Source organism: Medicago sativa, chromosome 7 (genome assembly GCF_051527215.1).
Source record: "Medicago sativa cultivar Bolivia chromosome 7, Bolivia_mono, whole genome shotgun sequence".
Lineage (NCBI taxonomy): Eukaryota > Viridiplantae > Streptophyta > Magnoliopsida > Fabales > Fabaceae > Medicago > Medicago sativa.
Window position 1 is genome coordinate 103606367 of NC_140755.1, and position 25627 is coordinate 103631993.

The 25627-nt window shown below is 32.2% G+C and overlaps 2 protein-coding genes, 1 long non-coding RNA gene and 1 pseudogene across 4 annotated transcripts; 2 read left to right on the forward strand and 2 right to left on the reverse strand.

Moving 5' to 3' along the window:
• Window positions 1–960: 960 nt before the first annotated feature.
• LOC146911610 (uncharacterized) lies at window positions 961–6218 on the forward strand (annotated as a pseudogene). Its single transcript, XR_015018739.1, has 4 exons — window positions 961–1093; window positions 4090–5127; window positions 5219–5382; window positions 5771–6218. The product of XR_015018739.1 is annotated as an uncharacterized LOC146911610 (transcript).
• Window positions 6219–9752: 3534 nt separating this feature from the next.
• On the forward strand, window positions 9753–12502 carry LOC146911611 (U-box domain-containing protein 9-like). Its single transcript, XM_085725964.1, has 3 exons — window positions 9753–10256; window positions 11036–12126; window positions 12332–12502. The coding sequence occupies exons 1-2, from the start codon at window positions 9969–9971 to the stop codon at window positions 12113–12115; spliced, it is 1368 nt and encodes a 455-aa protein (XP_085582090.1). The 5' UTR covers window positions 9753–9968; the 3' UTR covers window positions 12116–12126; window positions 12332–12502.
• LOC146911612 (uncharacterized) lies at window positions 10258–15483 on the reverse strand. The gene is made up of 2 exons (XR_015018794.1): window positions 12332–15483; window positions 10258–12126 (listed from the first exon to the last, which is right to left on the reverse strand). It is a non-coding gene; the product is annotated as an uncharacterized LOC146911612 (long non-coding RNA).
• A 4844-nt stretch (window positions 15484–20327) lies between these two features.
• LOC146911613 (ubiquitin hydrolase) lies at window positions 20328–22235 on the reverse strand. The gene is made up of 4 exons (XM_085725884.1): window positions 21626–22235; window positions 21314–21526; window positions 20657–20893; window positions 20328–20548 (listed from the first exon to the last, which is right to left on the reverse strand). The coding sequence occupies exons 1-4, from the start codon at window positions 21629–21631 to the stop codon at window positions 20492–20494; spliced, it is 513 nt and encodes a 170-aa protein (XP_085582010.1). The 5' UTR covers window positions 21632–22235; the 3' UTR covers window positions 20328–20491.
• Window positions 22236–25627: the final 3392 nt, after the last annotated feature.

Below are 25627 nucleotides of genomic sequence, written 5' to 3' on the forward strand. Positions count from 1 at the left end.
TTTTCAGTGCTGCTATTTACCCCGAAAAAATAATCCCGATTTGATCCTGAAAAGCCATCACCCAATTAAATTCTTTCCTGGCCCACAATACAAGGGAGAGGTGGGGTATAACTTAAGAGCTTTGCTATATATAGCGAAAGCAATTACACGAAATCCTAGCGAATGCACTCTCACCGTTGGATGTTTATATGGCACAATACATGAGTGGTTGGTACAATAAATGAGTGGGTGAATAAAAATTAGGAAAGACTCCAATACATGTCGCTATGTAATCGTGAAGAAAGTTTTCGCTATACATAGCTTTTTCCATAACTTAATAATGACACTGTGTAAAAATCTTATCGGGATGCTTTCGTGGAATAGTTGTTCGGGACAACCAGCAATATTCTATATTTTTTTCCTTCAAAACTCGCTTCTACCTTTATGGTTTACCTATAATCTCGTTCTATTACCGTCACTGATTCCGCTAAGTTTTTACATCCCATCCTTGTGGCTATAGTGGTTGAAATGCTGATACACAGAGCTGCTAGTGACAGAGAACCAGGAGAGATAGGCAGACAGGTTCGTCGGGAGAGAGACAACAGTGTAAAACGACGACGTGAGAGGCAACAACAATAACATCAACGATGGGAGAAAATGGCGGCAATACGAGACTATGAGAATATGGAGTAGTGGTTGTAGTGTGTCTCTATCTGCCATTTGGTATCTTTGAAGACAGCAACCATGGCGGCAATGATAACTACATAGATAAGCTCTGCTGAAGAGATCTGTTTCTAATCTTATTCATAATTAATATAGAATCCCAAACATAAATGTGTTATTTTCTCTTCCGCATATTGTTGTTCTACTTTTAATTGTTTGTTTTAAATAACAAATTTGAGTTTAAAAAGGAAACAATGGATAACAATGGAAAGTGCACGTGACTCTGAGTTTATAACGTTGGTTGGTTTTACTGTTATGTATGTTACGATTATTAAGTAAGAGTCTCACAAACAAAGTGAATAGCAGAGCGGTGCCGCTGCAAAATACATAATTCGGTGAGTTCTTCCTTGTTTCCAGAATCTCGACTCCCTTGCACAGCATCTTCTTCTGAGTGAGTTATCATCTAATCTCTCAAAATTCTCTTATTTCGATGATTTTTTAATTATTGCAATTAAAGCAGACGATAATTAGGTTCACATGTTGGAGTGGAATCATTTCATGATGGATTGGTGAAAGGAACTGTCACATGATTTTATTTTCAGAATAATAATACTCCATTTAACTAGTTTGTAACATCAGTTTTGATTCATTGTTATACAATGTTATTTGTTCTAACGCACATAATAAGATCAATATACTTTCATAAGGTGGCATTTAGCCTACACACTACACAAATTTGTGTAGCATACACAAGTTATAGAAAAGTTATTTTTAACCATTAGATTGAAGAGGAACATTGATCTTATTATAGTCTATCTACACTATATTTTTTTTCATTTTGTCTTCAACCTCCCACTTTTCATCACCACCACCACCACCAAACTCAACCATTTCTTACTCTCAACACTGTTTTTTTTATATAAAATCTTCCTCCACCACCCTTCTCTTCCCCACTCACCCACTTCTTGCTGTCAATCTCCTTCCTTCTCTCATCCGTTGCAATCTCCTGCCTCATCTTTTCTCTCTCTCCATGGTCTCCGATATCTCCAGTTTTAGATACCTTGTCCCTCCTCCGACAGTTGTTTTTCAACAAACAAGTTCTCCGACGCCGGCGCCGACGACGGTTCCGACGGTGGTAGCAGTTTCAGATTAAATTGGTTAAAATAACCACTACTTTCCTCATCAATATTTTCTTTTAATTGCTCAAAACCATCAACAAATGTGTGCTTTCAAGAAATTTCAGATCTGAGTTTTTTATGTTCTTGGTGTGGTTGAGTTATTGGTTTTTGCATGTGTTGATTTCAGAATATCTAATGGATTTATTACAAATTCGATCTTTGATTTCAGAAAATCTCACATCACTATAAAACAGTAACAAATTAATTTCAGAAAATCTAATTGGAACTTTGATTTCAAACAACTACAATTGAGGAACATATGAATTTGTTGTGAGTGGAGGAGAAGATGATGACAACGAAGAGGATGATGATGCAATCAGAACTTTTTGGGATTGTGATAATGAAGATTGAAGAACATTTTTCTTTAATGTTGATTTTTTTATAAAAATAAAATGTAATTCATGTGGTACAAAAGCAAAAACGGAGAGAGAAAGCCAAGTTTTTTATCAAGTGTTGAGTGACTGTTGTAATATTGTGTTCTTAACATGATCCAATGGTTCACATAAAACTTGTGCATTGAAGAAGTTACTTTGTACATATACACAAATTTGTGTTGTGTGCATGCTAAATGCCACCCTTTCATAATCTCACGGTAGGAGACCTACCAAGGGGTGCCATTTAGTATACACACTACATAAATTTGTGCATATTTACAAAGTTACTTTTTCAATGCACAAGTTTTTTGTACACCATTAGATCAATGAGTAGTACCAATTTTATCATGGTCTAGCTGTACTATATTTTTTTCATTTTGTCTTCAAAACCTCCAATGAGTACTGTTTTTTCAGATCTCAGAATTTTACATTCACACACCACTAATCAAATACTACCTCCGTCCCAATTTAATTGACACAATTTTGTTTTTCACACATATTAAGAAAAATGAATAAATAAAGGGGAAAGTGGAATATATTGTATTGAGAATGATAAAAGTAGTACTCCCTCCGTTTCAAAATGAGTGTCGCTTTAGCCAAAAAAATTTGTTTCAAAATGAATGTCGCTTTCAGTTTTCAATGCAATAATAACTTTTTCTTTTCAATTGTACCCTTCAATTAATACTCTGCACACTACTTCCAAAGTATTACTTTTAAAACTAACCAATAGTTAATAAGGATAATTTGGTAAAATAACAATTCTCTTTCTCTTAATCATTGCATTTCTTAATATGTGTGTAAACACCTAAAACGACACTCATTTTAAAACGGAGGGAGTATTATTTAGTGTTATATTGTATTGGGAATGATGAAAGTTGTATTGAATATTGAAATGGGTCAGTTATTTTGAGACACTTTTTTTTTAGAAAATGGGTCAATTATTCCTGGACGGAGGGAGTATCATTTTTCACCCAAGTCAAAATCTTATTCCAGAAAATCTCAAACAGTAACAAATTAATTCCAAAAAATCTAATGGATAATCAATTCTCTTAGTTCTTTTTACACCATATATGTATCAATTTTTTACTCTATAAATCACATGAGAAGCTTCATATCTAGACTTTAGTAATGGAGCGGCGGCATTAGACTACCATGAAGGTTTGTTCAATTGCTTCCTTTCCAACTTCTTCAACAAAAACCCTTTTGAGTGTGCTTCACAGGCTTCAGAGTCAGACAAGACAAAATCTTGTCAAAGCTATTCACGTTGTTGCATCCATCACAGTTTTGACGAATCAGAATTATCTTAACTCCATCATTAGCAACTACACCATCAATGACTTCAACATCATTGTTCAAAGCAGCACAATCAGAATCAATAAAGTTCTAATTTTAATCACAAAACAAATGATGGGTCTCTTCAATTCCAAAAAAAAAAAAAACCTTTTGACACTTTTAGAGCTGAATTTGAATTGGGATAAAATAACTGAACAAGGAAACGAGATTGAAAATTGACATCAGGATTAAGAGGGTGAGGTCTAATAAAGTGAAATAATTCGTGCTATTGGTTTGGTAGTGGTGGTGTTGGTGGTGAAAAAGGGAGATAGAACAGTGGTTGAGGATAAAGTAAGAAATATGTGGTGTGGGTAGCCTATAATAAAGATCAGTGTTCTTTTTAATCTAATGATTTAGAAAAAACTTTCCTTAACTTGTGTATGATACACAAATTTGTGCATTGTGTAGGCTAAATGTCACCCTACCAAGGTCCTCCACCTTAGATTGAGCCTCAGATTGCATCTTACATATAAACAATGATTTTGATTTTCACTGGGATTATATAAATTTCTTTTCCACTTTGCATCTTTTCATTGCAGCTACAAAAATATATTAAATTTCAGGTGCCCTGGGACCATTTTCTTTAAGACCAAAAAATGGATGATCGCATTAGTAAGTTGTCTGATGACATCTTATCTTATATCCTGACTATGATATCCATGAAAGATTTGTTGAAAACTAGTATACTGTCTAGAAGGTGGTATAATCTTTGGGCTCTAAGGAGGGATCTCTACTTTGATATCTTAAATGTTCTTGGAGGCACTGAGGAGGAACTACTACAAACCGGGTATCTCGTTGAAGTCCCTAGTGGTTCTACTATTGATAGATACATCGATTTGAATTTAAGTACGGATGAATTTATAAAACGAGTAAACCAGTTTGTCAAAAAATTTCAAGGAACAAAGATCGATTCTTTCCGGGTGAACTTCTACTTAGATTATAAACAAAGCAACATTATTGATCAATGGATAAGTTTTGCAATTGCAAGGGGAGTTGTAAAAGTGGATCTACTCTTTAAAGGAAGCCCTTATGCACATTGCACTACTCGACGCAATCAGTGTAAAATTGACTTTGCCTTATTTTTGGAGACCAATGCTTCAACTCTAAACCACTTATGTCTTGAAAATTGTATTGTTTTCCATCCCACCAATTGTGACTTTACTCCATTAAAAAATTTGAGATCTCTATCGCTTGATAGTGCAAAGCTGGATGAAACTTTCATTGAAAGTTTGTTATCTAATTGTCCACAACTTGAAGAGCTTTGCTTAGTTTTTTGTGAGTTGAAATCATCAATGCCGAAGATAGTAAGTTCATCTCTCTATCATCTCAAGGCTATAGGGTGCTATTTCGTATACGAAACTCTATACCGAGTGGAAGTAAACTTGATTTTACTCGATTGCCTTAATCTCAGTTCATTGGAGTTAGGTTGTCTTGAATTTACTTCATTGGAGAATGGTTTGAATACCATAAACTTTAATACTCCTGTGCTGAAGAGAATTGAATTCTCCATTTCATTGAAACAAGAGCTTAATACATATGTTGCTCTGTGTGCAACTTTTTTTCCTGAACTTGAGATTTTGCAGTTGACCACATTTTCAATGGTTAGTCATAAATTGTTGGAAGAATGAGTTTATTTTTTTAAATTTTTTTACATTTAAGTTTGTTTGATCTTACAACATACATTTTGTTTAGGTCACAACTTCCCTACAAACTACTCAACCACTCAAACATCTTAAACTGTTGAACCTCTTCATTTTCTTGTACTCAGAAATATTATATATGATGTGGAGTATGATCCTTTATGGATTTTAAACATCCTTCAAGCTTGTCCCTTTTTGCAGAAACTTTCAGCCATGGTGAGTGAACATATGGTTAATATGCATGTTTTACTTTCTTATTTTTTTAATAGCTATCATTCTGATTTATATACATAGCTACAGAAATGAATTAACACTTTTGACCTAGTTGATCTTGCAGTTAAGGCCACAAATTGAAACATCCTTATATTCAAAATCAATTTGACCGTATTGCAATTGGCACCCATTATCTTTGAAAATGATTTGATTCCTAAGTAGTAATTGTATTTATTTTTTATAATTATATAATATTTTGTTATTAATTTAGATGATTTTGATTGTCGAAATTTTTTTAGATGATTTTGTAAGATGTTTTGATTTACATTCTTTGTTACATGTTTGCCAACTTTTAATATCATTCTTGTTGTGTTTCTTTTAATTTGGACAGTTTGCAGATCCAAAGTTGTTTGACAATCAAAAAGATATCAGGGATGTTGAAACATTCTCTCATGACGAAGTAAAAGTTATTGAATTGGGAGGTTGTGTTGGCAATTGGTATGAAATTGAATTTGTTATGAATGTTCTAAAATATGCCCACAAACTTGAGCAAATAGTTGTGAGCCCCTTTTGGAGAGAAGATGAATCATTTGGATTGGAAGTCTAATCCTATTTGGTTTCAAGGTGGACGTGAAAAGATGAGTGAAAAGCTTCGTGGTCAAGTAGTACAAGGAGAAAAACTTGTGGCAAAATTACACTTTTAGTCCTTTAATTTAATTTCAGATAACAGTTTGGTCATTTATCTTTTTTTCATTTTAATTTGGTCCTTTTTGTCCATTTTCATATGAATTTTTAAGCTTAAAATTCATGATTTTATTTTCTTATGGATATTCAGTCTTCAAATCTATGATCCTCGTCTATGTTTGCATAAGAATATAAGATTTGAAGCTTGAAAACGTATATGAAAATGGACAAAAAGGACCAAATTCAAATTAAAAAAAGATAAAGAACCAAACTGTTACCTGAAATTAAGTTAAGGGACTAAAATTGTAATTTTGCCTACAAAAACTTGTGATCGTATAACATTGTTTTACGTTTTTTGCTGCTAATATCAACATTGATCATAACTTTACTGCTAATGATCATTGTAATAATAATATGCATTTGATTATCATATTTTTTTTGCTAAATTAATCTCTCCAGCCATACATATGATGGCAAACAATTCAAATTTTGTTTTAGTCTGAACTTATTTTTTTCAAAAAGGTACTTATAACTGTATTTTTATCATTTTTTTTTAGTTTAATTTCCATGCGCATAAAAATTACCCCGCAAACATATCTAAGTAAATTTCATAACGTCACATTTTATTTGAATTTGTATTTTATGCACCTACTATATCACAATTTTTTACATCAATCGTCTTATTTTAATCTAATGTTTGAGATTATTTTGAAATTGACTTTTTTTTTTAAGTAAACTAATGGTTTAAATAAATGGGGGTGTCTGAGGTTCTAATCCCGACCGCTGTATGTTACAGTATATTATCTCCACCAATTGAGTTATACTTATAGGAACATTTTAAAATTGATTTTATTGTAGTGTAACATGAATTGTATCATTTTATTGAAGATTGGGATTGTTTCTTGCACGTAAAAGTGTGGCTTTTCCACCGTACGATATTTGAATCCATTTTACTCTTATGTCATATGATATGTTGGCATGAATTTTACTTGCACAAAATCTCAGTTATTATTATTAATTAATCCCAAGGCTCATATCGAACAAAATATGGAAAGAGTGATGCTATTTTAATTTTGACAAAGTTGTAGAATTCTATGAAAACAAAAAGATATTAAGGATTCCCTCAACCAAAAAAAAAAAAAGATATTAAGGATGTAGAATTCTTTTAGACTTTTGATGAGAACAAAGTGAAAATTGATGAATTTTGATGAGAACGGTACTAAAATGTCACGAACCACACGCATGTTTCTTGCTTTTCAATGAGAATGGAGGAATAAAATTCCTTCACCACATTTTTGTTATGGGACATTTAGTGGACTACTACTTATTTCCTTTGAGTGCGTCCAACGCTATCTAGGGGATCAGGTAAGCGATAAGGAAATGGATCAGAGACATCCATTCCTTTTTCTGTGTAAATCTCGCTCATGGCTATGTTGGTTTGAATTTTGGTCAGGGTTGTTCATTTTGGAATTAAGGGTTTGTGATTTTGATTTAGGTTTCACCACCAAAAAGTGTTGGTGCATCTTGGTATTCAGATGACTCCACCGGTATAGAAGATTTGGTGTTGTTGGTGGTAATTTTGTTTGAAGATTGTGTAAATTTCATGTTGAAAAGTGTTAAGAGAATGAAAGAGATGAATGGTTTTTTCTTTTTGAAAGAGAAATTGAGTGAGAAAGATCGAAAGAGATTTGCTTTGTAGATTGGAGAACAAGAGAGTGGTGGGAGAGTGAGGGGGTATATGTAGGATTTAGCTTGTAGCGGTTTAGGAATATTCTTTAAAAACTTTGAATAGTACTTGGCATTTGTAGCAAAACATCTATCAAAGGGATATGGGAAAATACTTCCATGACATAGTTTTGGTGTCATTGGTGCCATTGGGGATATTTGAGTTGTTTCAAGACTTCAAGAAAGTTATTATATTGGTTCTCCATGGAGGTTTTCACTAACCTTTGAGGGAAAGGCCGTGAACACCTTACTTGAAAATTATTCTAGAGTTGTTTGGAGATGTAATTTTAGAATTGGACGCTATATTGTTAGGAGAAATTCTTACATGATCTTTCACCTAACACATCATATTTAGTCTCAACCAATGAAAATAGGACACATAATTTAAATTTAAAAAACTGTAAAATAAAAAAATCAATTTCTTTTTTGTTGTCTCTCTAGATCATGTTCAACCATTTTTTTCAAGCGGTTCCATTATCAAGATATGCAACTGAAAGTGCACCTCCATTAAATTTAAATGATGTGTCATATTTTCATTGGTTGAGACTAAATATGAGGTGTTGGGTGAGAGAAAGAGCGTTCTGTTGGGTGAGACTAAATATTTTCATTGTTAGATGTTGTAGTCGTAGCGTTCTGCTTCTCCTCTTTAGTATATATACTCCCTCCGGTCCTATTTATAAGAAAAAGTTGGGTCAACAAAAGTTAATGTATCTAGTTAAAAATTCAATCCAGATACATCAACTTTTATTGACCACACTTTCTCTTATAAATAGGACCGGAGGGAGTATTAGAGAAAGAGCGTTTTTGTTCATATGCTTCAATTGATCCTAGAGTTGCAGCGTTCTACATTTCTGCATCAATATTTTCTTTTATTTCTTTTATAATTTTCTTGATGAAATTTTTATTATTTTATATGTTTCAAACATATTTGATTATTGTTATTCCGTAATATTAATATAATTTTTATTATTTTATATGTTTCAAACATATTTGATTATTGTTATTCTGTAATATTAATTTTTAATATATTATATGTTATATTTTGAATCAAACCTATTACTTTACCGTGAATTTATAATATTAATAAAAAAAATACAATTTGGACATTTAAAAGTCAATCCAATTAAACTGCATTAAATTTGTTTGTATTGGATTAGACCTTTTAAAATAGTCATCCAAACTTAACTTTGGAATGAGTTTTCGTTTTAAAATCGATCTATACCACATTTCAAATACCTTTAAGACATAGTAAGATCTAAGTATGTCGCAAGTGGTGCCCAAGGGTGTGTTGACTACTACATTTTTCACTTTGGCTATTAATTAATGCTCCTTTGTTTGTTTTCTATGTACTTTGTTTTCGGTTGATGTAATCATATTCAAGATGTGAAACTTTCTTTTACCACATTGCTGAAGATTAACTTAGACCTAAATTTAAGATATGGGTTGTTCTTTCTTAATAAACATGAATGCATGCTATATATTTGCAATTATTAATATTAAATTAATTTAAACATGTTAATTTATTTTACTTAGAGTAATGTTAGCATGCCCTTTACTTGTTAATGATTTTAAAAAGCAAATAATGACAAATTCTATGTAAAAAAAGAATTGATTTTTAATATCGAAATGTGTTGATTAACAATTCTCAAAATAAATTTTCAGTTTAATCTTCTTAACCAAGACACTTGTTATCTCTTCCTTTTAGTGAGTACAATTGATGTAAGTTTTTATACATTCCTCCTTGAAAGTCTGGTGGTGTTTGTTTGTGGTGTGTTTGGCGGTAGAAAGAAACAGCCAAAACTGCATTTCCGTGAGTTTGGTTGGACTCATTTACTCACCCGGGTCGGGTCAACCATGTTTTTTCCTCTTTAAAATTAAAATCACGTTCCTTATTTTTTGTTCTCATTATTTTTACCTTACCCCTCCTATTTATTTTTTTTCTGTTCTTACACACACACACACATATATTTACGCAACGCGTTATCTACCTGATTCGACACACACATACACATACACGGAGAGAAAAAAACACACAAAGATTCAAAAAGAAAAAAAGTGTTGTGTTATTATTTGTTTGTTTGTTAGTGATTTAATTTAAATAGAATTAATTGAGAGTCAAAAGAGAGAAAAAGAATGAATGGTAGTGATGAACGGTGAGTGAGTGAGCGAGTGTTGAAGCAATGCAGCATTCGGTTATGGCGGATACGAAAGAATTGAAAGAGCGTTTATGGAAACTTGTTAAAACTATCGTTGACTCTGATGATGACTATTCTCTTCAAACCACCGATGATGCAATCGCCGCTCTTTCTTCTCTCAGAGATTTCAAAATCAACAACAACAAGAATGGAACAACGAAAACAACCAAATCTTTCTCTGATAAATTGGACCATTTTGCCCCTCCTCCTCATTTTCGTTGCCCTATTTCTTCTCAATTGATGATCGACCCTGTTATCTTGTCCACCGGACAGGTACCTCTTTTTCCTATTCTTCTTCTTCTTTTTTTATTTTTTATTTATATAACAGTAATAACCATAACTGAAACATAGTTTTTTCAAATCCTTTGGATTATTAGTGGATTCAATTCAATTCAATTCAGGTGGATGATTTCAAAATTTAATTTTTGTTTTTTGTTTACTCTTTTCTTTTGAGTTTACATGAACCCTGAATTGTGTGTGATGGTAGGAAGATGAATAATGTATTTTTGGATTAACAACTTATATGCAGATTATAGCACAAACCCTTAACATGAAAAACGTTTATGTATAAGCTTGCATAAGCTATTTTTATAACAAAGGATAAAATAACTAAATTGTTTTTCAATATACTATAAGTTGTTTTTATAAATAATATTGGACAACTTATTAAAAAATGTTGAAAAAATCTTATGAAAATTGTTATAAGCTGTTTTCATACATTATCACAAACAGTCTCACAGAACTTATGCCAATAGATAAGCTCTATAAGCCAATCCAAACAGGCCCTAAGTACGATTAGAGTTTAATTTTGATGCACTGTCAATGTAAAATGTTTTACACTGTCAACACATTATAATCAATCATGTGTATGACTTTAGAAGTTGTTACGATAAAAGTCAAATGTTTCTAATGATTTGATGATTATGATTGATTGACGGTGTTTATGAATTAAATCTATATGTTGTGCATTTGAGTGTGAGGGTTATGTTATTAGTGGCTTTTTAATTCATTGTTGTGTTAATGTGTTCTGATTTATTGTTTTGCTGTTGTAGACATATGATCGGCCATTCATCCAGAGGTGGTTGAATGAAGGCAAAAGAACATGCCCTCAAACCCAGCAAGTTCTTTCTCACACAATTCTTACTCCTAATTACTTGGTCCGAGATATGATCGCACAGTGGTGTAAGGAGCGTGGACTTGAGCTACCACAGCCTTCTGCTCGGGACATGGATGAAGTGGTGACTAATGCAGACAGAGACCGTTTGAATGTATTGCTTCATAAGTTATCGTGTTCTGTTTCTGATCAGAAAGCGGCTGCGAAAGAGCTTCGGTTATTGACAAAGCGGACACCTTCGTTCCGAACCCTTTTTAAGGAGTCTGGTGATGTGATCACGCAGTTGCTTCATCCATTATCACCAGGCAGTGCTTGTCCTCACCCTGATCTTCAAGAGGATTTGATCACAACTATTCTGAATCTCTCAATTCTTGACGATAATAAGAAAGTGTTTGCAGAGGATCCAACCCTCATTAACCTGCTGATTGATGCCATGAAATGGGGAACCATTCCAACAAAAAGCAATGCTGCAGCAGCTATTTTCACATTATCAGCAATCGATTCCAACAAGCTCATCATTGGAAAATCTGGAGCTATCAAACATTTGGTTTGCCTTCTAGATGAGGGAGATACATTAGCCATGAAAGATGCTGCATCAGCCATATTTAACCTATGTCTTGTTCACGAGAATAAAGGAAGGACCGTGCGAGAAGGGGCAGTTAGGGTAATTTTGAATAAGATCATGAACAGCATTCTAGTTGATGAGCTGTTGGCTATACTGGCACTCCTCTCCAGTCATCCCACGGCTGTTGAAGAAATGCGTGATCGCGGCGCAGTTCCTTTCTTACTGAAAATTATAAGGGAGAGCACATCAGAAAGATGCAAAGAAAATTGCATTGCAATCCTATATACAATCTGTTATAATGACAGAACAATGTGGAAGGAAATCAAAGAAGAAGAAAAGACCAATGGTACGTTATCTAAGCTCGCACAATGCGGAACTTCAAGGGCGAAAAGGAAGGCTAGCGGTATTCTAGAGAGGGTCAACAGATCTCCATCCTTAACTCACACTGCTTAGTTAAACTAAACCTTCAAAAAAAAAGGGCAACCCGGTGCACTAAAGCTCCCGCATACGCAGGGTCCGGGAAGGGGTCCCACCATTTGGTGTATTGTACGCAGCCTTACCCTGTTTTTTACACAAGAGGCTGTTTCCAGGACTTGAACCCGTGACCTTCCAGTCACATGAAAACAACTTTACCAGTTGCGCCAAGGTTACCCCTCTGTTAAACTAAACCTTCAAAAATCAGAAAATCACCCGTGTAAATAAATTATTACTTGCTTTCTTCTGTACAAATGGGAAAAAAAAGGTTCACATTTTATGTACATCAACTGCATACCGTTCCTTATCACATGCAATCAGGCATATAAATGAATGAGTTGCTAAAGCAAAGTGTTCTACTTTTAACTTTAAGTTTCTACCATATACTTTATTCCTTTTGAAAAAGCTCTATTCTTTACTTTTTTTGTTATTTTGTTATTTGCCTTGCTGCTCGTGATTGATGTTTATGACACCTAAATTTGTAACTATTCATAGTTTGTTTGTTGCCTAGCCAACCAATTTGAAGAGGTGACAAATTGTGTATTTGTATTTTTGTAATTGGCACTATTGCATGTGGAACTTCTTGTTGGTAAATCGGTATCATCAAGCAGATAAGGGACATCTAATTATAGAGTGAGAGTGGGAATTGTGTAGGGTCTCCCTTTCCTTTGTTTTCTTTCCCCTTTGAAGATGTCGGCACCTTATTTATTGCTCCTGTTTACCCAACTTTCACTGTTTAAATTGTCAAAGCACCACCAATTAGCCATATGATTATTATAGTTATATGGTTATGATGATTTTTTTAATAACCCCCGGTAAGGGGACAAATACTCTAATAATTTGAAGTTCAGTCGGATGGTAACTAAAATCTAATCAATGATTGTTTTAACCAGAGTTTATATTCAGGTACTCTTTATCGATTTAAACTTCACCAAAGTTCATTAAGCCACTGAGGTCAACCTTTTAGTAGTCATATTCTCTCAACTTTAAATTAATAAATTAATATTGGTATTGCTTTCATTTTGACTTGGGCACTTATGTTGTCATTTTTATTAATATTATGTATACTTTCACCGACAGATTAGAATGTTCAGAGTTGCTCAGTCATACATAACAATATTCAGATTCATAATGTGCTGGCTGACTCTTCATGCTATGATGTGTTTCATTGCATGCAGATCAGAAATAGTTGCAGTGAATAGGTTTGGTCATATGTGAGTGAAGAAAGTGATTGAAAATGAGGAAAAAAAACAGGCTGAGTATTTGGATGATATCAGCCTTTGTATATATTTACAAGGTTCGTTGTACCAAGAGGTTTACTTTTGTTCACAATTAGTCACAATAAAGGATTAATGATTAATTCAATAAAATACAACATTACCATCCATTATAATCACTTTTTATGAATTGATGTGTTGCAATAAGTTGGTGAATTGAATGTAGGCTCACTCAAAAGGATGGCTGGTTAATTAATGGTTCTATTGGCTGGTTTTTACTTGTTAATTTCTTATTATTACTACTATTAGTGGACTAAAACTAGGTGTACATTTGACAAATGTTTCTTGCACGTTACTCTTTTTCTCATGTGAATATGAGTATGAGATGACCACATTAATATAACGCGTATAGAAGTTCTTATAAAACTATAGCTGTAATCAAATGAAATAGGTAATAAAGATTGTCATGATGTAAATTTTGTGAAATTACGTATGTTGATAGTAAAGTTGGAAAGAAAACAAGTGTATATAAATACTAAATAGGGGAATATCCAATAACGTCGTTTTCATGGGCACTAAAAAAACGCAAATCACTGAACTCAAAAAGTCATTATTTTCAAGCTATGTTAGTGTCCAAATGAATCCTTCACTTCACGGGCTCCACACTTCTCGTTCCAAAGCAAAACTATGTGCACCATTATTTGTGGTCTCAACAATAAATAGCTATATATATTTTGATGGCTCAAGATGGAAACTCATGTAGGAATCTTTAGTAATGGAATGCAATGCATTATCACTTTGTGGCTACAGTCTAGGATACACTGCATTTGAAATTGATACCTTTTAATTTTATGCAATTAATTATATATGGATGACATTAAATTGATCAAAAATGTGTTTACAATAATTTTTGGAATGGTGTTTCTCATCTTCTAAGCAAAAAATTGTTGATTTTTTAACATATATATGAAGTGACAAGTCCAGATACAGGAGCATTTTACTCCCCACCTTTTTCATGGCCCCTCTTCTTTTGATTTCAGTTAGGTGGTCCTTACAACAACAAGGAGTGGGGGTTGTATCCTAATAAGATTGACAAGCAAACAGCAGAGGATGGTAAAATGAATCAACAATCACCAATCAAAATGCAAACGTTTATAAAATAAATGGTCCTCCAAATTGACATGGTTTTAGACTTTTCTTCATTGTACCACACAAATCCGAATGATTTGTTTTTTATAGACAAATATTAATCGTTACTATATTGTTAAAGACGAGGGAGAAATATCAGCAACGGAGATCAAACCTTCAACTTTCTTCATAAATTTCTTCAATGTTTCAACCCTAATCACCGACCTACACCTTCGAGGACAAACCCAAAATATTTTGATTATTAGGATTATAGGTTATCTATTAATTAAAGAACTAATTCAACTTGAAAAATAATAATAAGAAATAAGAAATAGTTATCAATTGAAAATATAAAATCAATAAACTCCATCTTAATACTATTTGCTTTAGGGGTGTTATATTAGTCGTCTAAAATAAGTATACCTCTTACAAAATCTGAGATAAATATTCTACACTCTATCACTTTAGGCATAGCAACAAGGACCATGTACCCATGGAATTTCTACTCAAATCCACCCAATTCATGATGTAGACAAACTAGCGGCACTGATCGAATACGAAGGGTTGCGTAAGAAAGGTTCATTCAAAATGGTGCAGATTTTGCATCCGGTGTCGGAATGACCTGAATTATATCTTTTCAGAAAGCCCTAGAACTCACGACGTGGTTTGAAGGCTCGAAACCGCCTTTTAATATTTTAGCATATTCTAGAATTTTCTATTTTATTTCAGTTTATTATTTTTCGGTCCTACAAGTTTGTTATTTCTTTTAGTATTTAAACAAGACTTATGCAGCCTAAAAGACACTTTCCATTCAATAAAAATATTCGAGACTTTTCACTCAATTCTGATGGATTTCGAAAAACCTTATTTGATAGGTTTGTCTCTTGCAACCTATCTGTTTATCTTTTAAGTTAGCACCCTTTGCTTTCGTTCTGTATCAACTCATATGATAAAACTTACTTTCTTTAGCACAAGTTTGGTTCCTAAAGATATTATCTTCGTCTCAAAATATAAAATTATCTTAAGAAATTTTATTGTCACTTCGTATAAAATCTTTTTTTATATTTTTCAATTGCATTAATCATTTTTATAAACAAACAATTAATTATTTTACATCTTCTTTTACAACCAACAATAGGTACTAGTATGATAAAAACATAAAACAATTATCTCTTGAAGGGTAGATTTCAAAAATAACATCAATGGTTAACAAATTTAATATTTCTACTAATTTTATTAATTTTTCTAATTTAGTCAACATAATCTTTTTTTGATTATTATTAAAATTTTATTAGTATCATAATAATATTTGATTATTGAGAACATCATTTTTTTAAACAATTGAAACAAAATAAATTAGAATTAGTAAAAAAAAAATTAGAATTAGTAAATCAAACTTTTAAAAAAATTAAAATGAAACCACTAAAAGCAATTGGCAGCGTAACAAAATTGATGTTTCAAGCATCAAAGATAAGTTTGATTATCAAAATACTGTGAAGATCCTAAATTTAGAAGTGAAATTATGTGTTTAGAAAATTATAAACGCTTACATTCTACTTACGATCAACAATGTTACAAAACATATTGAATAGATTAGTTATTGTTAGAACAACAGCAGTAAAAGTGAAAGAAGATTAATGTAAAGAACAACAACAATAGACACTATCGATCTTTGTTAACGCAGTTCGACCAATGATGAATTATGGTTTACTGTGTTACAACCGATATATATGGTACTGTCGTTCAGTTTACAATAATACCCCTGAACCTTTGCAACACTTCGCTATCTCGGCTCATTCTCCGCCTCTTGCCCCTCTTTTGCGTATATACGAGCCATACTCAACAATTATCTTTTGTTTAGACTTTGCTTACCTTTCAGTCAAACTTTGAATTTTCATAATCTCATTTTTCTAAGAATCAAAGGGTTAAGACAAAAAAAAATCTACTTATATATAGTTTTTTAAAAATATTTCATGAGTCCTAACCTTTAAAATTTGTTTTATTCATCTTAGCATTTGTTTTTTCAAAACTAAATATACGCAATGATTTTAACACAAATAAACTTTTATTTAGTGCAAATTGCAAAACAAACTTTGTGGAAGTATTCCTATCCAAAAAAATATTGGTGGAAGCTATTTGTAAGCTTTATTATAATTTTGATCATTTCAGTTTAGGCTATGTGTGATTTTGGTAAAAAAAAAATTGGGTTAGGTGAGGTAATTGATAGAATGCCAATGATAGTTGACATGAGGTGTGTTTTGGAGGGGATTAGGATTGGAATCCATAGCAATAGAGACAGCAAAGTTGTTGAACATGAGGTTGTGTCATGAACAACAAATCACAAGTACAATACACACCTTTGTAGTATGCAATGCAGGTACACAAAGGTAGTACCAACCTAGTTAAGCAAGGCAACTCTGCTAGAAGAACAAACAACACCAATGTCCAATTGACAGTACAACAGAACAAAATTCATACCAATCCAAATCAAACCAACATCCACTATTCACTCTACAACATTCTCTCAAACCCAAAATAAAACCAATGTTACCTATCTAGGCATCAAGAGCGCAGCCAATTAAGTCATTCCTTTTTAAACATTAAGAAAATATATGGTCTTAATGCTCGAATTTATTTCACCTAAAATTCTTTTTTTTTTTGAGAGACACCTAAAATTCTTAAAAGTGGCATTTTTTTTGTTATTATTAATATCCATTGACGTCAAGACTATATTTGAGAGTTTGGATGAGAGAGGAGAGAACTTTAGAGAAAGGTTGAGAGAGAAAAGAAAGAAAAAAAATACATTTTTTTCTTTTTTGTCTTGGATAAAGTGGTAATCCACTGAAATTAAACTCACACACAACTGTGAGGTCTCGGGTTCGAACCCGGATCACGACGTGCGGCCTTGCAATTTCAGCATTTGGTAGTTGAGCTATGAGTTCTAGACAAAAAACACCTTATTTAATATTCCATCCGTTTCAAAATGAGTGTTGCTTTAGCAAAAAAAAAATTGTTTCAAAATGAATGTCGCTTTAAGTTTCCAATGCAATAATAACTTTTTCTTTTCAATTGTACCCTCCAATTAATACTCTGCACACTACTTTCAAAGTATTACTTTTAAAACTAACCAATAGTTAATAAGGATAATTTGGTAAAATAATCATTCTCTTTCTTTTAATCATTGCATTTTTTAATGTGTGTGTAAACACCTAAAACGACACTCATTTTGAAACGGAGTAGAGTATTTTTTGTTGAAAATGTTAATAGATTGTATATAATTAATATGTTTTTAATTTTGAGATAATTAAAGAGGATGAAAATGATTTGAATAATTTTTCTAAAACCTTTAAAATTATCTTTCAATACTTTTTTTTTTGAGTTATCCATATCCAAATATTTTGTATTATGAAGGAAAATAAATTTCTCATTCAAATTGGAGATTATCCTTCCTTCTCTTTTCAATTCATCCTTATTTTTTCTCTTAGTCCTTCCTTATCAAACTCTCAAGTAAAGTCTAAGGAAATCAAAGCGCTAAATCAATGTATAAATATCTAAGAAAACATAGAAAGATAAAAATAGATAGGTTATTACTTTTTTCACACTATGAGTTTCTCGTGCGCCCTATTTAGATTCTAAAACCCGAAATATTTTAATGTGTCTTTGAAGTTTTTATGAGGTGTTTATGCCGTTCGAATTCTATAAACCGAACTGCATAGAGTATATGAGAAATCAATAGGGTAGAAAAAGGAGTCAAATAGATATTAAGAAGCCAACCCGGCATTAAAAGGCCCAAATTATGGGGGCCTAATTCTGTATTTTTGTTGTTGAGGATTGCTGTCTACACTCCAAACAATGCTAAGAAACACCAGTTAACTTAATTGCCGCCAGTTAAAACTCATTTGCAGTTAACTGCCGATGAGGTTATATTGGTATTTTCTTGATGTTTTCTAGCACCCTTTGATGTGGGAACAATAATCATCTTTGTTGTTAGGAACAAGAAGGAATCCTTGGAAAAAAAAATATTGGAGAACAAATAGTTCATATAATCATTCAAATAATCAGTTTAGATGATAAAAAATTGATTCATAAGAAACTAATTCATAACATCATCCCAATCTTGTAGTACCACTTTGTCTTAAAACTGAATTAAAATCAATAGTGTACAGAATTGAGAAAAATTGGTTGGGTCAACGAAAAAAATAACAAAATGTGAAACATAACTATCATAGAAGTTGGGCCAGGGACAGCTAACAACAACAACGAAATTGCTCTTCTAACCTCACATCTTTAAGACCTCAAAAATATCAAAATACTCGTTAACAATTAATTGCAGCTTCTTAAGATTAATGGAAGACTAATCCAACAAATAGACGATGAATTGATTAATCCATTGAATAGAAATTGGATAAATTGAGTCAATGGAAGATTAATGGAATCAATGGGAGATAATTGATTAACCCAAACGGCTCTTTAAGCTTCCATTGAATCAATTGTTAATAAGCAAATAAGAAAAGCCCATGGAAGAAATAAGGGTTAGAGTTTTAGAATTTAGAATAACACCATACAATAACAAAAACATATATTGTTTGAATTATCTTGTTTTGTTTGGTTTCTTATTTATGTTCCTTTCTATGTTAAGTATAGACTGATTAATTGACCATGATGCATGTGGGACAACTTATCCTCCTTTTGGGTTCTACTCTGATCATTTTTGGCTGTACTCCAATTTTCGGATTATAAAATACAATGTTTATTTAACTTTTGAGATATTTACAAGATTCGTGTTAAGTGTATAAAATGAAAAGTAAATGAAAGATAGAGATTGAGATATACAGGTTTGGTGTCTCAAATCTTATGTTGAACTTGAAATAAGACAAATTAAATAATTATCACCACGTTCTACATGCGTTAAAAGACATTTTTTCAAAGTAAAACAAGAAAAAGTATAGAGAGAAGACAATAACCCACTTTCATTCAATCTAGTTTTGTTTCTTTTCGAAACTTTATGGATCTTATGGTGTATTTTTTCACATCAATACTCGTAATTATAGTGCTTTGTTGAACATAATTTTAAGATGCATTTGCACAAACTATTTTTTTTATTTTTATTTTATAAATCAATAGAGAGACTCATATTTAGAAGGAATTAGATGCAGTAGAAATAATATGGATAAGATGGAGTAGAATTATGACGTGGTGACTGGCGAGCTTCTCTTATCTCTTCTATTAAATGCTTAAAGCATAGTAATAAAAGTGTATTAAATCATTCAAAGGTGGCACCAACGCTGATTTTTTTTTTATTTTTTTTTTTCGTTTAAAAGTCACACCAACACTTGAAGGACCTTGAAATGAATCAACAGGTGTGCCATAACATAACGAATTTTGTGTGACAACCGACATTTTAATTTAGACACAATGGTCAACTTAATAATCCCAACGTACAAATGATCACTAACTTCAAAAAAAAAAAATTACTTACATGAGTGCAAAGCACCGACCAAATTGAATAAAGGAAATCAACGCCAAATTAAATTTAAGAATGCAATAACTAGATTCATTTCATTCATTAATAGTACTCCCTCCGTTCCTTTTTAAGTGTCACTTTTGAAGAAAAATTTTGTTTCAATTTAACTGTCACTTTCAAAGTTCAATGCAACATTAAATGTTGTTTTACCATTATTACCCTTAGTTATTTATTGTGGAGAGAGAAGTATATGAAAGAAGATATTAAATGAATAAGGTCATTATGGTAAAAGTATAAATTATTGTATCAAAAGTAGTAACATTTATTTATTGTCTTGGTATGTGTAAAATGTCAAAATATGACAATTAAAAAGGAACGGAGGTAGTAATTCATTCTTATCATCATACAAAAAAGTCATCATATAAGTAGCATCTGAGTGCACAAGAAAACCAGCACAACATGCGTTAGCGTTACTAACATAACAACAAACCAAAAAATTAAACTTCCTTAGTGATTGATTATAGAAACGAGACATGACATGATCCCTCATGAAACACAAGCAGCAGGCACCAGACACTTGGAAATGAAACCCAACATTTTTTTCTGCACAAACATTAAAGTCAAACATAACATTAACAACATTTCAAATCACGGATAACACAATTCACAAAATACTATAATAATAAAATAAAATAAAAAAAAGTGACCAACCCTCTTAGTTGTGCGAAGTAGCTCAGGAGGGATCTTATAGAGATCTTCATCAACAGGTTTTGGAAGTCTCGTTGGTTGTAATGGAGCACTAACATGTACCTTCTTGTTCATTTGCTTCCTTGGATGTTCCATTACGTCGTACACTTTCCCTTGCTGCTTTCTCATGTTCATGTTCATTGTTGTTTCTTTCTCATTCACCATAACATTTTGGTACTTCCTTTCCCTATTCCTTGTTGCCTACACATAACAAATCATATAACTTGTTCTCATCTCATGTGAACCAACCAAAAATTATTTTTGTACTACTACTAGCCCACTAGGAAATAAAAAAAATAGGAGTCATGTGTTATTCAAAATTCATGTCCTTTCTCAACCATCAATCACATTATTAACCATATGGGTCATCATGACTCGTGACAACACGCGCATTTATTTATGTACCACAAATTTCAGAGTAAATAGTACTAATCATTAAAAATTTGCAAATCACTCTAGCTACAATCACATCTTTGATTGATGATGATTATGTAACATACAATCAATGAGTTAGATTTTTCATTTGAGGTAAAGTATGCAATGATTATGAAAGTTGTAAGGTTAAAATTTGGTAAAAGTAATAAAAGAAAGAACAAGAAAAAACAAAAAGGTGGTTGTTACCTTTCGAACTGGTTTCTTATTATAATCAACAGAAACAGCATAAAGATCATGTTCTGCTGCACGAACATGAACGTAAGGATCACTTTCACCAGATGAAGAACTGTAACGAATCAAACCAGCTTGTCTTGCTGTTTCAAAGTATTGAGTTATTGGTAACTCATTTGCAAAATCCCAGTTTCCGAAAGCTGGTATTTGACAACTTCTCTTCCATTCCTATTAACAACAACAAACATTAATGATTATACTACTCATGAACGTAACTTTAACAAAACTAGAAAACAAAAAGAAAAGTGTAACTGAAAATAAACTTACATCCATATTTGGATTCTTAAATCAAAACAAAGAGATTGCTTGACCAAGAAAGTGACCGTTTCTTCTAGTGTTTTTGTTGTGTCTTACAAAAATGGGTGGGGTTGAGAACTTTTTAAAGGAAAAAAAGAAATAAAAAAGACAGGAAGATGTGGTTCCCAAGAAACCTTAGACAAGGATATTAATTCCCTGAGCAGAATTTATAGATAAAGAATCTGAACAAAAGTGAAAAAAAGCAAAGTAAATAGGTGGTGTGGGTTAAAGGTTTTTACTTATGAAGACAGAGAAAAGAAAGGTTGCATTGAATAGATGCAGAGACAACAGAAGCAGAAGAGAAAAACAGAGCCAGGGTTTATGAGCTTATGAGAAGAAGAGTGAGTCTGAGATACTATTATTAAGAACAAAAACGGGACCAGGCATATGTTATGTTAAGACACTGATTTTGTTCCTTTTACTACTACTAAAATTCTATGGAGACAATTGGTTCAACAAAAATAATAACTAGTAAGATAAGAAATTGGTGAGGTAGTTGAGTGGGTTATTTATGTGTAAAATTGAATTCGGAATGTGTAAAAAAGCATAGCATAGCATAGCATAGTGAAGTGGGTGGGGTTTAGCATGGGAAAGGGGAATTGTTTCCCACCATGGGAAAGTTTTTTTTGTCCATTGGATCAAATGAGAAACATAATCTTATCATGGTCTATCAATACTTGATTATTTTTTTCACTTTGTCTTTTACTCCAATTCTCTCTGGTCTTCAGCATATTGCATACCTCAATCACCCACCACATCAAGCATAAAATAAAATCCACGAATGGCTTACCATCAACAAGTTCCTTTCACTTGACTCACTACAAAAGTCCTTTCTTTCATTCATTAAATCGAAAGCAAAAACTAAAAAAAAAAAAAATTATGAAAGGTAGTGGTGGAATTATATTAACAATCAATAGCAACTGTTGTTCTTTTATTTATATTTGTATATCGATTACTATTACTGCTTTTCTTATAATCATTTTTGTTTTTCTTTCTGGAGTTTGTGTTCTTCATTGTTCTTTCTGTATTGTGTGGGCTGTGGAATCTAGGTTTGAAAAAGGGGGAAAAAATTAAATCTTGATGGATGGATATAGAAGCAGAGATTAATACCCAAAACAAATTAAATCATGATAGAAGAATGGAACGGTGGCTTCCGGTTTTTAGGCTCTCTAGCGCCCAGCTTATGCTTGTTTTGCTGGGCTGCTCTGTTGTTCTTGTTGCTGGGCATTTCTTTTAATAAATTGGCTATCAAAAAAATATGTAGAATGGTGGAGAGAGAGTTGTAGTGGAAGAGAAAGTAAACAAATAATTAAGTGTTGATAGACCATGATAAGATTGTGTTTCTCATTTGATCCAATGGACAAAAAAAAACTTTCCCATGGTGGGAAACAATTCTCCTTTCCCATGCTAAACTCCACCTAGTGAAGTGTGGGTGACAAGTTGGTGAGTGTTACTGTTGAAGAGTATGACCTATCTGAAAAGGCTTAGAATGAATTTGAATGCTATGAAACTGTCACTGTTGACTCTGTTCCGTTTCACTTTACCACTTATAAAGGAAATGGCCCCTCATGAATCTCTGTGTGGAATTTTAGCTAATAAAGTTACAAAACTTTTTCAATGGGAAAGGGTTCACTTTTATTTATTTCATATTTATGGATCTCATGTTTTTTCGAGCATACTGGATCTCACGCTTTTCTTTTACCCTTTTACCCATATGCTACTAACATATCCACACATGGCAACCTAAATATATTTTTTTTTTAAAAAAATGTTTGTTAATCAAGGTGTACACCTGTTTGTATTTAACTTTGACATTTAAATTTTGATTACAAATGGTGCCAAAAAATAATATAAATAAATTTGAGAGATAGTGATGAAGCTAGATGCGTTCAATGAGCCATTGCCATTTATCGATGTAATGTGATTTAAAAAATAGAATAAAACGAGGAAAAGAGTCAATGGCAGGTAGCATAGTGTAAGTAAAATCGGCGGAAAAAACGGATATCATATCATATCATAGGATGAATTAATTAGTTATTTTTGCATTTGCAACAACAAATAAACTATAGTCAAAGAAGAAGACCTAATGAGTCAACACATTAAATAGTAGTATACTAGTAGTAGTCCTACCTAATATTTAGACGGAAAAATCTTTGATAAAAAAAATTAACAAATTAAGCTGGGAATGAGCTGTATGAAAACTTGGAAAGAAAGTTTTTGGAGGCTTTGGAGTTTGGAGTGAGAGAGGGGAAGGAGGGAGCATGAAAGAGTACAAGGCGCAGTGTGGAAGGGAAGCACAAAACATAAACTGATTTCTTTGTTGCAACTTTGACTTTGACCATTAACAAGATGTATACAAAATTAGTATTGCTAACATCAAAGCATAGATAGAAACGTGCTATGGGGTCTGTGCATGCAATTAGCAACTATCCATTCATTCATTCATTCAATTTAAGAATTTCATTTCACATCCATTCATTGGATTTGGATGATTCATCATCATATCAAGTGATAGAAACGATGTTCTAATTTCTGCTAAAATAGTACTCCCTCCGTCTCACAATAATTGTCACTTTACCATTTTTTCTTTTTCTCAAAATAATTGTCACTTTAGAATACCAATACAACATTTATTATTTTTTTCCATTAATATACCCTTATTTATTGAATTTCATCAAACTTAACTACTCCACTAACTACAATTAATAAGGGTGTTTAAGTAAATGACACTAATTTTACTATCAAAATCAACCCAACTAATCATTTCCTTAATAACCGTGCACAAACCTTAAACGACTATAATTTAGAGACGGAGGGAGTAGTAGGTGTAAATATGTTAGGAGTCTTATACTAATCAAAAACATCTTCTACTAATAAGTGATATGACCAAATAAAGTTATTTGAGTTAAACTCTTATTTGAACTTGGACATTACTAATTATTATAGAGAGAATGGGTGGGGTTGGCGGTGCTTTCATTTTCAAACCAAATTAAGTACTTTGACAAAATGTGACGTTAATAAGTCAACACGAATGCCTAATTCATCAAATCACATGACGTGCCAAAACATTGTTGTTTGCTTCCTTAATACGACAGTTATGCACACCACTCTCTATTATCTCATGCACATGGGAAAAAGATTACACTATCTTCCTTCCTACCAATCACACAATGAGTTGCTTGCGTAATTCGTTCGTGGTGGTGGGTGATGGACTTTGGATATTCATTCATTCTTGGAATAATGAATGCATCGAGCACTTAAAATATTACTGTAGTGTGCCGGATATCAGATTTATCCATTTTAATTTAATGTGGTTTTGTTTGAGATAAATTGTTTCACTAATACCGATAGTGTAATTTGAATAAGATATTTTGAATCTCTTCTTATTTTTTCCTAAACAATATTGTTTCACTAGAACCAATAGTGGTTGACATTTTCAATAGAGTAATGATATTTTGACATTCATTTGATGACAACTTTGTTGACAACCTTGTTTTTCTCACTTCTTATTGGTCAAAAACAATGGAGAGAGAAAAAGGAAGAGAGAGGATAACAACATCATGTGAGTATGAGAGAGAAAGTTGTCCAAAAGTTGTTAAAAAGTGGTTGTCAAAATATCATTTCTCTTTTCAATAATTTGTTGGGGTAAAGGATTAAGTGTAGGGTGTATGTATAATTTTCGTCATGTTAATTAGTGTCGTAAGGGCACTAGTTAGCATTTCCCTTTTTTAAATTAAAAGTTTTTAGTTTGAATATAGCTTTGAAAATACAAAAGCATTAAATTAATGAGCTAAATCTTGTTGTCTATCGGAGTTATGTTCGACTCGAGAGAATAATTTTGTAGTTGCATGGTGAAGCTAGCAAAAAATTTATGAGGAGTTCAAATACAAGTAAATGAATTTAAAAATATTTTTAAAACTAATATGTTAAATTTAATTTATAAGAAAAAATTCACAACAATTCTACTTATAT

Coding starts and splice junctions, on each gene's coding strand:
- LOC146911611 (XM_085725964.1), top strand. CDS start 9,969: ATGCAGCATTCGGTTATGGCGGATACGAAAGAATTGAAAGAGCGTTTA. Junction 10,257..11,035: donor TTATCTTGTCCACCGGACAG/GTACCTCTTTTT, acceptor TTGCTGTTGTAG/ACATATGATCGGCCATTCAT.
- LOC146911613 (XM_085725884.1), bottom strand. Junction 20,894..21,313: donor ATAAGAAACCAGTTCGAAAG/GTAACAACCACC, acceptor TGTTATGTGTAG/GCAACAAGGAATAGGGAAAG. Junction 20,549..20,656: donor TACTTCGCACAACTAAGAGG/GTTGGTCACTTT, acceptor ATGTTTGTGCAG/AAAAAAATGTTGGGTTTCAT.